Raw genomic sequence first — 15894 nt, 5'->3', positions numbered from 1 at the left:
TTTTATTTCCAAACCACCTCTACACGACTGAAGTCATTCTTCTTTTGGAGCAAATACTTTAATTCTTTGAAGCAAACTTCCACCGTACCTGACACTGTGCCTAAATGACTCACGTAATGAATGTATGCCGTATTATGTGTAACTGCATGATGTCATTGCGTAGACAATATCACGATTATCGCAATATTGATTTTTTAGTATTGTTTGAAAAATATTGCAATATTATTGTGCATGATACGATATGGCAGTCTTGGTGAGAGCACTACTTGGCATTAATTTAGTGTGAGTCACCATATTCTCTTTGGATTAGCTATTTATTAGCATTATACTCACTGTTCCAGACACAAACCCATTTTTAATTACCACACCAAATGCTTGAGTTATCACAAAATTTTGCTAAACAAATTATAGTATGTGGATATGAGGACAAATAAACAAATATAGCCCACAGTGAGGAAAAACTGCTTGCATATTTACCATACTATTATTTCATTTCCTTCTCTTTTTTTCACAATTCTCATTGTATAGTTGTCCTCATGCACCATATTCATTAATTTCAGCTGCTCTGTGCTCGATTTTTAACTTGTGGTGTTTCTGACAGGTGGGGGAGGTGGTTGATGGGCTTCAGTTTGAGTGACACTGTTAGTTTGAAATGCCCCCCATTCTATTGTAGTCACCGAGAGAAACAGCCATGAGCCCACCTCATAACAAAACTCGAGAACAGATCAGCCAAAGTTAATGTACTATACACATGAGGACAATAAATTGAGGAGGAAAAAATATTTACAGAATGAAAAATATATAGTTCCTGTTAAATGCACCTACAATTGTTCTATTAATTGCCTTTTTCTGTGTGAGGGATATTCACACATGGGAAATGCTAGATTTTCTCCACTCTAGTTTTGACATTTGTGGTTCTACACATCACACATACAAAATGAATTAAAATTATGTGGAAAATATTAATAAATAAACAAATAAATAAATAAAATTAATAAACCAAACTATTCAATCACAGTTTTTATCTGAATACCTTGCATCAGAAAAAAAACAGTAGAAACTGATTGCTCATGGTTCTTAAGATTACACAGGGGAAAGTACAAACAATACAAAAAAAAAAAAAAAATGCTTCACCTAGATGGCTGACTGCATAGGCCAGTATCACAATAACAGCTGACCTCGAAAACCCTTGGCTGATTATTCCACTGTTAATAGTATTGTTAATCCTAAGACTAATCAGGAAAAAACTATGAATTATTTACTATTATGGAACTAAAATGTAAATCATGTTGCTTAACGCAGTGCTGAATTCAAGCAAAGATTCACATAGACCCTTAAAGGTGACATTCACGATTTTAATCAAAAAACAATTTAAAAAAATAAAATTCTGAAGATGTTTCCTCACCATTTGCTAGCTGTCCACACTGTCTGCATATTGGAAACTGGTCTGTGTTTACAAAGCCCCAGTGTCAGTAAATGGGTAAAAAAAATAAAAAATAAAATGGTCTAGATCTGGGTATGCTACGTTTTCTCTCTGTGCTCACAGAAGAGAAAATGCATCAGGGCAAAATACCTCAATGTTGATAAGATCAAATCCAGATGAGGATATTGCTCTATTCCTGCTTCACAAGTTGTGAACAAGTATTGACTTATTTTGAGATTTCCAATTACTTAAGGCGGAAATGTCTCCAAATTTGGGAGACGGCTGACTGCATGTAAGTAAACAGACTGAAAGTGCTACTTGAGTACCCATGAATGACTTTCTGTGGTTACTCAAACAGTGAATAAAAATGTAAAGACAAGTTCATCTTCAGCCACGTCAAACAACAGTTGTTTTTCCCCTCAAACATACAATTCCACTTTAAAAGATGCAGAGCTTCTGCCTGTAAATAAACCAGTAAGTACAGCAATTCCCATAGGTCTACAGGGACAACAAAAAATACTGTGCAGCTCTAACACCCTCTACATGGGATTCCACCCATTCCAGAGGCTGAATTTATGGCAAATGAGAAGAATTTACCTGTCGAGATGATAGGCAGCGATCTCAGCATTGTGCCGCTCGAAATCAGAGAAGTAGAAGAAGTCGGGAGGTGTCTCCTGCTCCCTTGTCTGTCTGCAAGGCAAAGGTTAATCTACTGTTAGTCCCATTCATCAACAAAAACCCTTCCACAAACTCCAACACTTATAAATAAACCTGCCTACCTTGAGAGCATCTGTTGTGGATTTTGGGGAGTTTTTGGCACTCATCTACCCTCTACCTATTTCTGTGAGATCCTCCCTGAAATGTGTGTATTGTATATAACAGCGCAAACATATGGAGTGATGAGTGGCTCTTTTTAAAGCATTACGTAGAAGACAAAATCTGGTACATTCACTCATGTTGCATCATTTTTACTAAGGCAAATTTTTATTAATTATCTGTCTGACAAATGTATGGCATCCTACAAGTTGACGTCCATTCAGTATCATACGCAGATCACTGTATGACGCTGTGAAATGAATACTTGTAAGGCAGCAGAAAACATATTGTGCAACAAAACTGACCAAACGTTACTAGAAGTTCAAGAGGCTGTGACTATATTGTGAAATATGTGATGGTAATTTCCTCATATGGCCTGAGAAACTATTTTTACCTCATGTCATAGCTTCATACATTCCTGCTGAGATGTTTCCAGCAGAGCTCATTTCGGACCTACTTGAGATTTCTGCCTCTCTGTGGACACTACTATCCAAAGGTCAGCACAGTGAGAGAACTCAGCCTTCCCTTACTGAACTTGGCACTTATTCTTCCAGAGGTTCGTGTAAACTCTCCTGCAGAGAGACATGCTGTGTCTCAAATCGAGTACTTCCATTGTGCACTAGCCACTTTAAGTACATGTAGGGTGTACACCCTGGAAATATACCCAACAGATACTTGTTCTGATAATGGTCACTAACATAATCTATAAAATTAAAACTCACTATTAATACATTCATTCATTCATTATCTGTAACCGCTTATCCAATTCAGGGTTGTGGTGGGTCCAGAGCCCACCTGGAATCATTGGGCGCAAGGCGGGAATACACCCTGGAGGGGGCACACCAGTCCTTTACAGGGCAACACAGACAAACACACATTCACACCTACGGACACTTTTGAGTTGCCAATCCACCTACCAACGTGTGTTTTTGGACTGTGGGAGGAAACCGGAGCTCCCGGAGGAAACCCACGCGGACACGGGGAGAACACACCAACTCCTCACAGACAGTCACCCAGAGCGGGAATCGAACCACAACCTCCAGGCCCCTGGAGCTGTGTCACTGCGACACTACCTGCTGCGCCACCGTGCCGCCCACTATTAATACATCACTAAACATATTTATCATTTTAGGTATTTAGCAGATATTTTTCCAGAGGAACATACAATGGTACATGTAGCTTTAGGACCCTTGCCAAAAAAATATTTCTAGTAGTGCAGCATCTTTTTTTTTCCTTTCTGAATGAGGAATCCAAACTCCAGTCTGTGTATGGGACTGTGTTATACATCATGATCCATTTTGGTCTGTGTGTGGGCAATAATGGGGTTTATAGGCTTTTCTTGTAGGCAGACTAAGCATGATCATGTAAAACCATTCTAATTTTAAAATAGACATTTTTTGTACTTCAAATGCTACATTAATTTATTCCAGCACAACAACATTGGTGCTATTAAACTCTGTACAATATGAGTGATGCAGGATATTGACGCATGATTTGATGATGCAGTGTACCATGATTAGTGCAGATTTAGTGCAAACCACTTATGTTTAATTTGATTATAGTACCTTACTACATGGGAAACTACATTGTAAATTTAGGGATTAAAGCAAAACAAATTCTTCTGACTGAATTTTTGGTTTTACATATTTCACATATTTACAGAGGGAGTGTGTATACACCCTGAGCCATCATAGCCTGCTAAATAAATCAAGTCATGATATTTCTGCACCATGCCACACATAAACATTTATGCTGTACTCCAAAGCAGCCATCAAGTTGTATAATTGTTTTTAACATATGAAATAGTTTGACAAATGTTAGACTAATAATCAAATGTGTACATACATTTACAGTGCATGTTTTTATTTAATATTATTACAAAACCAGACATGAAAACAGTGACTCCATAAACTGCTAACAGCTGTTGCATTAAATAATTTTATGAATTCATTCATTATCTTTAACCACCAATCCAGTTCAGGGTCGCAGTGGGTCCGAAGCCTACCCGGAATCACTGGGTGCAAGGCAGGAATACACCCTGAAGAGGGCGCCAGACCTTTACAGGGCAACACACACACACATTCACTCACACCTATAGACACTTTTGAGTCGCCAATCCACCTACCAATCTGTTTTTGGACCGTAGGAGGAAACCGGAGCACCCAGAGATATGAGGAGAAAACACCAAACACCTCACAGTCACCTGGAGCGGGCTTGAACCCACAACCTCCAGGTCTCTGGAGCAGTGTGACTGCGACACTACCTGCTGTGCCACCGTGCCGCCTTTATTATATAATTTATTCAATATAATTCTTGCTATAACTGCAAAAGTATTATCCACTTTTTGCTTTTCCGCAGTAAAACCATGAGTCTTGCTACACCTGATACTTGTTTCAGGTTTGTTTCTACCACAGTTGTGGAGGATGATTAGAAAGTTGCTGTGATGTCTCACTAGAAGCACCGCGCATGGTTGACCTACCTAGAAATGTCAAGCTGTAATTTACTTTTCTGCCAGCTGGTCTTACAAATGTTCACTTGTTCTAATCCTTTGTAATTTGGACATGCGTTTAAGATATTTAAGCACACTACGCAACACGCATCAGACCCAGAGCTCATACACCATCAAGAGCATGGTGCAACTGAAAGGGTAACAGCTGGATATGATGTACATCCATTGTACCCACTGAGAACTTTAATTGTTGTGTAAATATGTAGTCCCTGTGAATTGAGACCCAGGGACAAGACCATGCCTTCATGCTGGCTGTGCTGTAATGAGTTCCATCTCATAACCATGATGAGGTGTAAGGGGGTCTGCAGTGGAAACAGATCATGATTTTGGCAAAGCCAAGTATTCAGATCCATCTTCAGCTGGCTGTGATTCTTCCAGGCACAGCTGTGAGCCTGACATATGCACCAATCATTAAATAAGCCAGCACAGAAGCTGCCAGTGAGAGGCTCCAGCTCCACATTTTCCTCTGCTCCTGCATGCCCCTCCATGCTCAGTGCTTCTTTTGAAATGAGAGTAATCTAATTGGATTTAAAAAATAAAAATTCTTCCTGATGAAGATGGCACACTTCCAGATATGACACATTTGCCCAATGGATTGTCCAACTCACAAAGCAGTTTGAATATAAAGGTTTAGTTGTATACACATGAAGTTAAAATAACTGATGGTGCACTGATTATTTTCAGTAGTCTTAGTAGTAACATCTGATGACCTGGAAATTATTATATATTTGAACTTAATATATATCAACTTTATATATTGATTTATTATAAAACCTAACTTAGCAAGGTTTTTGTGCTTAAAAAAAATTGTGGAGATTTTGTGCATGTATATTTTTATTAAGTAAGTATATTTCTATTAAATAATGTATCATCATATTGACATTTAAATACTGGCACTGAAAAACTTTTAATTAGTATTGCTTACTACTCAGTCCATATTAAAATTATTCTAAAACTACTATAAATTATTTGACAGCTGATATGAGAGGTACTATGTAACAGCTTTGAAACAGTTTTAATGGCTCTACACTGGACATGTCTTTGACTACTTTATTTAACTAACATATTTCTTTCTTAGTAGTTGAAACATGAAAAATCTTGTAAATGTGAATTTGCTGCATTATTATGTAAAAAACATATTTTTTTATGTATGCCTAACCCTCAAGGTTTTAAAATAAATATATATTTATATAATATGTATACATATGTGTGTGTGCGTGTGACAGAGAGATATCATAGCATTGAAATAATTATAACTTTATAATAAAGAAGAATATTTAAAGCCAGATTTAGGAGGGTTTTTCCCATAGCATTTAAATCAAATTCAAATCAAATTTATTTGTATAGCGCTTTTTTACAACTGATGTTGTCACAAAGCAGCTTCACAGAATTTAAAGGACAGGGGGTTAAAGATGTGGCGAAAGGGATATTTTAAGCAGACAACCACCAATGTCAATATGATACTGATATTATATCTCATATATCAATGAGTACATCATGAGGGTATTTGACATCTGCCCTCAGAGAAATGATTTTATATCAAATACTGTAATGATTTTGTATCCAGTTCAACCAGCATTGTAAAGAGCTTACTGAAACCAGGTCTAAGCAAAGGCCTCCACTCTCATCCTCAGCAAATCTGTGCATCTGTGTTTTACCCACTTCTGGTATATGCTTAATTCAGGCATCATATATCCGACACACAATACAAATGTTTCTAACAGGGAGTATCTGGCAGCATTGCAGGGAGGAGCTGGATATGCAGAGCGTAAAAAAGCCCCTCCTGTTCTCCTGTTGTGCTCCATTTGCTCTGAAAGGGTTGAGGAAAACAACACTTTACTGCAATGGCTGAACCAGCAAACAATAGCAAAGCAAAATAGATATGGCAAACTTTCACAAGATCAGTACCATTCCCTAAAAAAAACAAAAAAAACAAAAACTAGTGTCACTCCCTAATGCTCAGACTACAGTTTCTGGTTGCTATGTTGTGTTTATTAGGTAAGGGTTGGGGTTAGAGTTGATGGCAGACTAGTCTCGCATAATCTCTAGGGAGATTCTGGTGCTTTTTGCCAATTAACATGACCAAGAACCACCTACAACTACAGGAAATGAAATTTGACCGACATGCAAAAGGATCAATCACAAATCTGCCCTTTCAGCATGACCTCTAAGAGAAGGCAGTCTTAATGATTCACGTCTGACCAGTGACAGGGCAGGTACAAAAATGAAAGTACATGAAAGTTCATATACGCTGAGATACAGAGAGCCAGTTAAAATGCAACATCCTGTCAGAATCTTGACAGTAATACCAGTTTAAAACACTGAATGTATCAGACTCTGTGTCTACTTGTTGTGGGGGAATCTGTGGCTGAGACTAGGGTCAGACTGTCTCTTCCGTTTTTTTAATAAAGCATCTGATATTTTATCCACATGAATCTCACTCTGTCCTCTTTGTTACAACAGGCTAACCAAACAACTTTGAAACAAGAATAACTGTGGAAAACTCATAAAATATCTTATAGACAGCAAGAGCGAGAGTTGGGGAGTGAGCTGTGAGAGAAAAGGGACAGAAAGAGACAGAGAAGATTTGGAGAGAGAATGTGAAAATCTTAGTGAGAGACTGAGGATTCTCATCCTTTTTTGTCAATTTCAGGTGCAAATTGAATGCTTTCTGCTACGCTATGAAACTGACACATACATTTTAATATATACATTTTTAGCTAGCGTGTGTATGACTGTTTCCCCAATGCTATTTCTAATGTTTTATTAAATATTAAATGGTTAAAGAGATAATAACTGAAAGACTTTCATTTATTTAAACATTTTACATTAATTTATTATATTATGGTTTGTCTCAATCACCTGTAAACTCTACACTTCACAATTGGACAGCTGGTACAATACACTGCAGTCTTAGTAAATCAAATGTTGTTATACTATGGTTGCAGCAAGGCACATAACACTCTATGCATGTGATTATAAAGTTGAAATGAAGAATATTCAAACCTCATTGCAAATTCATTCATTATCTCTAACCGCTTATCCAGTTCAGGGTCACGGTGGGTCCAGAGCCTACCTGGAATCATTGGGCGCAAGGCAGGAATACACCCTGGAGGGGCCCCAGTCCTTCACAGGGCAACACACACACTCACACGGACACTTTTTGAGCCACCAATCCACCTACTAATGTGTGTTTTTTGGACTGTGGGAGGAAACCGGAGCAAACCCACAAGGCATGGAGAGAACACACCAAATTCCTCACAGTCACCTGGAGACTTGAACCCACAACCTCCAGGTCCCTGGAGCTGTGTGACACTACCTGCTACCACCGTGCCGCTCTCATTGCAAATTGTTAACACAATTTACAAACTTTCAGTTGTTTCAGTATCAAACTAGAATTATTTAAATAGCTTAACACTTATTATAACAAGCAGTTTCACCAAATAATGCTAGTGTTAATGAATACTGCATCACATAATTATTTATATAATTATCTCCTTTGAGACAACCGTCTTTAGTACTTAGTAGAACACAAGCTTGCTGCCATGACCTGCTGCAAATGTGAAACAAAGCTGGGCACACCTTCTGGGAGTGTTTCTGAGGAATCCTATTAAATCCTTGTGTACAATGGCCTCTAATTCACTAATATTCTTGGATTTGTGTGCTGCAACCGCCTCCTTCAAATCCCGCCAAAGATGTCTATGAGGTTCAAGTCAGGCAATGGTGACAGCAAGTCAAAATTCTTCCAGGAGGCCTTCTGAAGCCAAACCTTGATGGACTTAGTGGTATGCTTGGGATCACTGTCCTGGTGGAGGGTCCAATGAAAACCAAATTGATTTCTTTTCCAAATTGAGTCCTTATATAGAGTTTTTCTTTTCTGATTTTTACTGATGACCTCTTCCAGTTCTATCCATAGTTCCTCTGGTTCTCTGTCAGTTATATCTAGTATCTCTAGTTTTCCTTGAAGACATGTGGTAAGTTCTCCAAGTCATATTTTGGAAGTTTATTTGGCTTGATTTTTTTTTCCTTAGCTTCATTTGGAGCTTGCACAGAAGTTTGTGATCTGTTCCAAAGTCAGCTCCAGGCCATGTTTTTGAATCTAATATGGAGCTCTTCCATCTCTCTGTGCAGAAACTGTAATTGATTTGGTTTCTGTGAATTCCATCTGGTGCTGTCCAGGTGAAAATTAATCAGATTTGCTGCTCAAAGAATGTATTCCTAATGAAAAAGCCAAGTTGTATAGACAATTCTACAGTTTCATTGCTGTTTCCAAGGGCATGTAGTCCAAGTGTATTGTTGGTTGTTCCAAATATATTAATTCATCCTCCTGCAGACATACCTCCAATATCTCACATTTTTCTGTGGCTGATGTTTATGGTTTTGACCATATTGAAGCAGACTTTTCTTGTGCTTTTGACTGGGAAGTGGTGTATATCTTAGAGTTCAAGCATGGAAACCTTAAGCGTTTAGTGTGCACCTTACTGTGCAAACTGAAACCAGTTGGCAGTTGGTGAAAACTTTTTCTACCACATCCAGGTAGTGTAGCCAGCATCCAAAGCCAAACTTTGAACTTGTGGTCTATGCTTCCAACTGAATTTCTAGGAACATCCACTGTCCGTGTTAACATACTGTATCTCCTTTTGATCTCCGTTCTCTTAATTTTTTTGTACAGCTCTATTGACTTCAAATACAGGTCTAGGTATCTGTAGTTTTTATGTCAAGCAAACCTGATGCAAAATATGAACCCCTTGATTAGATGTATGAGGTGTGTACAACATCTGATTTCTATTAAAACCTTAAATAAGAGCACACCCCTTATAAGGGTTTCTATTCAGATGAATGAATAATTCTGAGAATGCAGTAACTATTAGACTAGTTATTTAAAGGAACACTATGAAATATTTTTACCTAAATATACAGCTTCAAAATCACTTCACTGGTGCTTCACTGATCTTACCTAGTGTTCCTTTTATAGTTTTCTTCTTTGATTGGTTTATTACAAACTGTTATAAGTGTAAACATTTTGCTTATATATCAAATTAATTATTTTTGTAACTGTACATAAGAGAGAGTGAATGACAGGAAAAAAAAACGGGGGTGAGTTTGTAGACCCTGTCCTTGTTGTATTAAGCCCAATAATATCCTGTAGTAAGGGGGACCTCAGCACTATGTATTCTGCTAAACTAAAGGAACTATCTTTCCTGTCACCCCACTTGACATGTACTTCAGAGAAGCTACAGATGGACCTTTGGGATATGGCTTTACAGCACATGCATTTTAAACCAACTCTGCTGAGACCCGGATCTCTCTAGCGATCAAAATACACTGAGTGAGCACTTCACATGACCCTGAACTTTGGTGTAAACACACTGTATACTCTTGCCTGGCAGCCAAGTTACTGGCACAAATACACACACACACACACACAAACACAAAAACATTGTGGGCAATAGTAGCAAATGCAAGAATGTAGCTTTCTTGATTTGCAAGCACTGAAAGAGAAGCAGATGAGAAAATTGCTGAGGGTGAAAGCACAAAAGGTGTGCACAGTACAACACCTCCATCCACAAGAAAAGATGCAAGAACAAATTTAATGAGGCAAGCGGTGCAGAAATGGCTGTGACTGTACATATTCCCCAAATCCCACAATGGCTGTTCACTGAGTAAATAACATTAAACATGTGCCACTGATATTCGCTTGGGAGGCTGGAACAATACACATACAACTGTATTAAAGGAAATGTCTATGATTGTGGGGAAATGCTGTTCTCTCTGGTTTGTTTACGTTCAGAATCTACACATCTTTAAACGTGGAACAGTGTTTGAGGGGAAAAATGTTTAAGTTAAAGTTGTTTAGTTTTGTAGCACTTTCAGTCTGTGTTTACTTTCATGCTGTTAACCGTCTCCCAAATGTGGAGACATTTCCACCTTAAGTAATCTGAAAAAGTAAAAATAAGTCAACATTACCCATTATTTATATATATATATAGCGCAATATCCTCATCTCAGTTTGTGCTTTTCAACATTTGCAGGTCTCTCCATTGTCCAGATGCCTTTTCTCTGGCAAGAACCGAGAAAAGTGAACACCGGATTTAAAGCTTACTCCCACTTTATTATAAAGGAACAGTGAGACCATTAAGAGACTCAATTAGGCTAATAGTGGTAAACATTAATGTCCATCAATCATCATTACTGTATTTACATAATACTAATGCTGGGGTAGGCAATTAATTTAATCAAGCTGTGTAGGTAAGTGTCTGGATGTTTGCAAAAATTATGCACAAAAAATAGGTTTAATAAAATTTTAGCAAATATTCTGAATCCTCAAATTTGCAGCAAACATTTGCAGAACACACAGGAGGGCGGTTTTATCATTTTTTCCTACACCATTAATTAAATGAACATTCTTTCCTTCTCATTATACAGAAAAGGAACTGCACCTTGTTAGATCAGGAATTCTGGTTAAATACATTAGTTTACTCTTTTAGCAGGAACATGCAGTCAGGAGAGGGCTAAGGCAGTGCCTGTTACATTCCAATAATTTTCAATGTATGTCAAAGTACAGTTTTTAAGTACAGTTTCTCTCTTGAATCTGTTATAAATGTAATTTCTATATTATTCCAATTTTTTTAACTTTTAAAGTCACAGATTTGCTGAGTTCAGCTGTAAAAATGAATAGTGCTTGTGATTATTTGTGTGAAAATCATAAATATGATGTTTGTAGCCCTCGTATTTGCATGTCATCGCCTTTCCTAATGTAGATAATTTATTTCCCATTTGTGGAAATGATATTAAGGCTTGTTGCTATTGATAAAACTGTAAAGAAAAAAGTACTATGAGAGGCAGCCATTACCTCTGCCTCAATAATGGAGGGCGCGAGCCCGAATACTAACCCCACTCCCATTCTAAAAGGTAGCATTCTCTTTTTCCAGAAAGGGAGGCATATAGATTTAATTTATAATTAAGTGTATGTCTATGCAATGTATATTGTCAATTGAGTATCTGAAATTTATAGGCAACAAGGGCCATCGTGGGCACAGGTGTGAGTCAGAGCCATTTAAACATTTTACAGGCTCTTCTTGGTCCATCTCACATCTTTCTACGAAGTAATAATTAAAATCAGGCTTAGTTCCTATACACAGACCACATCAAAACACACTGAAACCTAGTGAATAAAATGTGGCTATAGGCTATTATTGTGTTAAGAATGTGATATTATATCACCTGCACTTGTAGACAGTGCTATTGAACGTCTTGCTAAAATCTGGTACGTCACAGCCTTCCCACTCAATGTCTTTTTGACTTTTGCATAATTAGCATAGAGAATTGTTTGAACACTAGCGGAGCATACAGAAATGACCTTTGGAGCTATTGTCATGTTGTATGGAGCAGACACTCCTGGTCATTGAGGAAGGGAGTGAGGGCCACTTGTGGGAGGATAAAGCTGCTTTCATTGGCATAGTGGTGATAACAGATAACATGTAATGCCAGCAGGAAGCTCATTTTACCAACCCCAGCACACCCTGCTTCCACCCAGCCTCAGTCAGCAAGGCATGAGACAATGTGAAAGAGGTCTTAATTTGCAAGTTTCAGATTATCCCTGATTAGAGGTGTTATAACTTACATTTTTTAATACTTAGCTAAAACACAGTTGTTAAAGGAACCAATGCAGTTACAAATATGTTTTTAGTTAAGTAAGTGTGGGCTCACATATGATTATTTGAGCCACTATTTGTTACCTGAACATGAATAGCTGGCCTAGTTTGTGAATTCAAAAGGAGCTCTCTTTGTTTTATTATTTTTATTTTTTACAGTGTAGCTACCACATATTGAAAAATAAATGTTACACTTTAAAATTTGGCTTCAAAGTTCATTTTCCAAGTTTTCCTTTGAAGTGTGTATGTAAAGGAAATCTAGTATACACTACATGACCAAATGTTTGTGAACATCTACTCATCTGATGTTTGATTTGAAATTACAGATATTAAAACCTTTTCACAATAACATTAGTAAGCTCAGGTTTGGATGTTGAATGATTAGTTTAGACAACTTATCTTGAAAGTATTGCACAGTTCTCTATCAGAAAATAACATTCCACTGCTCCACAGCCAAGTACTGGGAAGATTTATATCCCTCTAGTCCATGCTCAGCATTAGACACTGACATTATTATTATAGACAAATTAGACATTGTTAGTGTTACAATAACACTTTGGGTGTTACATTTTTAACACTCAGTGCATTACATTAACAGTAACAGTGTTATTTTAACATTGGCAAATTTACAGTGCACAGTGACCTTAAACTTATATGCAGCTGTCCTTAACATGCTTCACCTGATGTAAAGGTTCTTTACCAACTAAAATGGACCCATTTTAAATTTATTAGCAAAATTGTTATTTTATGGACCCAAAATTTTTTCTTCTATTGCATTGCTCAAAGAACCATTGTTTTGTGTGTATGTGTGTGTGCAGAATTGAATGCTTTTGTCCATAACAGGTACACATTAAAGTCACTTTTATTAATTGGTATCTACAAACTTTGTGACATACTGTGTATAGCAACAGCCCAAAATAACACTTTGCTGTATGCAGCACTGAAGCATATGAGCTACACTGCCTGAACAACAGAGGTGGGTGTTTATCTGAAATGCCTGTCAGACAAAACACTGCTATCATTTTTCTTCAATTCAACGTTTAAGTGCTTAGTGCATTTCCATTTGTGAAGGGCATTTGGCCCTGAGCTAATATTGAGGCCATTCCTCTCTAACACACATATACACGCACATGCACAGTTAAGGCGACTGCTTTTTAGTGCTGTTTCTGACAGGCCTAGCAGAGCCATTTATTGGTGAAGAGTGAGAGAGGAAAACTCGACTTGTAGTAGCCTTGAGTCTGCTTTCTGAAAGCATGGCAGGACTAACACTCGGGCACTGTCCAGGCTGGGTGTGTGTTTATGAATGTCTGGTACTACTGTATATTTTTACCTGTGTAAAATAAAAAAAGAATGGTGTAGCACCAAAGTTTTGCCAAGGGCACCTAACTTGCCCCGCTGCCCACCCCCACCCCAAATCCCCCAAAATATGACTTTATTGGCAATAAAACCATGAGGCTGAAGCTTTGCTAACCCTGATACCCATTTCAGGGTTGTTTCTACAGGTGCAATGACTCTGAGGCTGTTGGAGGGGCCCCCCAACCAAGGAGGGCCCTGGGTTGGCAGGTCCACCCTTTCCCATAGTCTGATGCCCCTGCCTGGAAATGAATATTTGTATGTGTTTATATGTCTCCTTCCATTGGCGTGTTTATAAGTTAGTGTTCAGGTTTGTACGAAATACTGTGGAATGCTGTATCACTCCCACTCACTGTCAGCACAGCTTGGACAGCTGTTGGCCTTAAGTCCAGCACATGTGTGTGAAATGGGCTGGTGTGAATGTGAAAATACAGGAGAATGTTCAGCTCAGTGACACATGTCCTTCTACACTCAAAACAAATGTGTTAAAAAAAAAAAAAGAGTGAGCTATTTTACAACACATCTGTCTCTCCACTTAAGTAAAACATGTGTATTTTTTCATGTTCATATCAAATTAAGGCAACATTAAAAAAAAAAAGTTCCTCACTGTTTGCTAGCTCCAACTGTTTCTGTCTCTGACCTGTATGCTTGGAGTTCTTTCTCTCTGCAGAGAAATGGCATCTGGAGTATTTTATGGCTTTTTTACACTGCTCCACTGCATGGAACCTATACAACGTTACTCGGCTCTTTTGCTTTTCCACTAGCCAAATCTGGTACATTTTTAGTCCCAGCTTGCTTTTGGTTCCAGCCAAACCAAGTAGGTACTAAATTGTGACTTGTAAATTGTAAACCCTGGCTGATTGGCTAGAAAGACCTGTGAATCGCTATTAAAATGCATAGCTCCTGCACACACTAGCAGCTTGTTATCTTTAACATTTCTTTTATCCGACTCATAACAGCAGGTTGGTGGCCAATGAAAATCCCCAGTGAAAACAGAATGTGCAACAAGGAAAACTGATCTTTGAGAACTGGGACACAGAGCAGTTTTCTGTCCAAAAAACAATAAGAACATGCAAATACACAATGAGTAAACAGTGCCTAACTTTACTGCCGGTGTTGTTGTGGATTTCAAAGCATGTGGTTCCCTTTTGAGATGGGATTTTGCGACATCACCGGCTCTATTTCACAGGGGAGCTGTGCTAGTTGAAAAGCAACCACCTAAAAGCAAGTCCTGTTGTATTGAGTCAAGCTGATCCCATGCAGTGGAAAAGTACCATTAGACATTAAATAGACCTCTAAACATTAGAAAGCTTGAACTGAGATGAAGATATTACTCCGTTCCTGCTGCATATGTTGGTAGTATTGATTTATTTTTGCTGTTTCAGATAACGTTAGCTGGAAATATCTCCAAATTCAGGAGAGAGCTAACTACGTGAAGGTAAACACAGACCAAGCCCTACAAGACTAAACAGCTCGAGTTACAAAAGAGTTTATGTGGTAAATCAAACAGTGAATAAAAATTGACAAGTTCAACTTCAGTCACATACAAACAACAGTAATTTTCACACTTTTGAATATAAACAAACCAGAGAGAACAACATTTCCCAGATTACAATCGTAGATGTCCCCTTTAATATAAATGTGTGAGAATTTCGCAGAAACTTTCAGAAATATTTTGTCTTATTGTGGCCTATCAGAATATATGTATATATAAAATTATATTACAGAATACAAAATAATCAGAATACAAAATTGTGCCTTCATTCAAACCTTGACTCAGTGGTTCCCAAACTTTTTTTTGCCCGTGCCCCCCTTTCAGCCCATATTGACACATCTACATAATTTTTAGTTTAGTTCCAAGCTCCACTGGAATTTATTTATATATTCATACAAAACTGCAACTACTTATAGAAAAAAACAAAAATAAAGTAACAGTCATTGTTAAGCATATTTGCTGCTAATCGCCTCCCTGCACAAAAACTATATTACAAAACTGCTTCCTGAGAGAAAAAGCCTAAACCCTACACATTTGCTCTTCAGAAAATGACACATTTAATCCCCACATCTCTTCCATGTCTGGTATGAGCCATATTCTCTCATATTTCTCAGCATCATATCTCATCATATTTTCTTGTTAT

At 37.8% G+C, this 15894-nt stretch overlaps 1 protein-coding gene across 2 annotated transcripts in view; it reads right to left on the bottom strand.

Annotated features, from left to right (window-relative positions):
* Positions 1–15894, bottom strand: part of fam20cb (FAM20C golgi associated secretory pathway kinase b) — a 74196-nt gene that overhangs the window by 19810 nt on the left and 38492 nt on the right. For both annotated transcript variants that reach the window (XM_066665803.1, XM_066665802.1), the window contains exon 4: positions 2021–2113. In XM_066665803.1, coding sequence (XP_066521900.1) covers positions 2021–2113 — 93 coding nt within the window. The remainder of the gene's footprint in view (positions 1–2020; positions 2114–15894) is intronic.

The sequence above is a fragment of the Hoplias malabaricus genome, chromosome 3 (assembly GCF_029633855.1).
Source record: "Hoplias malabaricus isolate fHopMal1 chromosome 3, fHopMal1.hap1, whole genome shotgun sequence".
Lineage (NCBI taxonomy): Eukaryota > Metazoa > Chordata > Actinopteri > Characiformes > Erythrinidae > Hoplias > Hoplias malabaricus.
This window is presented reverse-complemented; position numbering and strand designations above follow the sequence as displayed.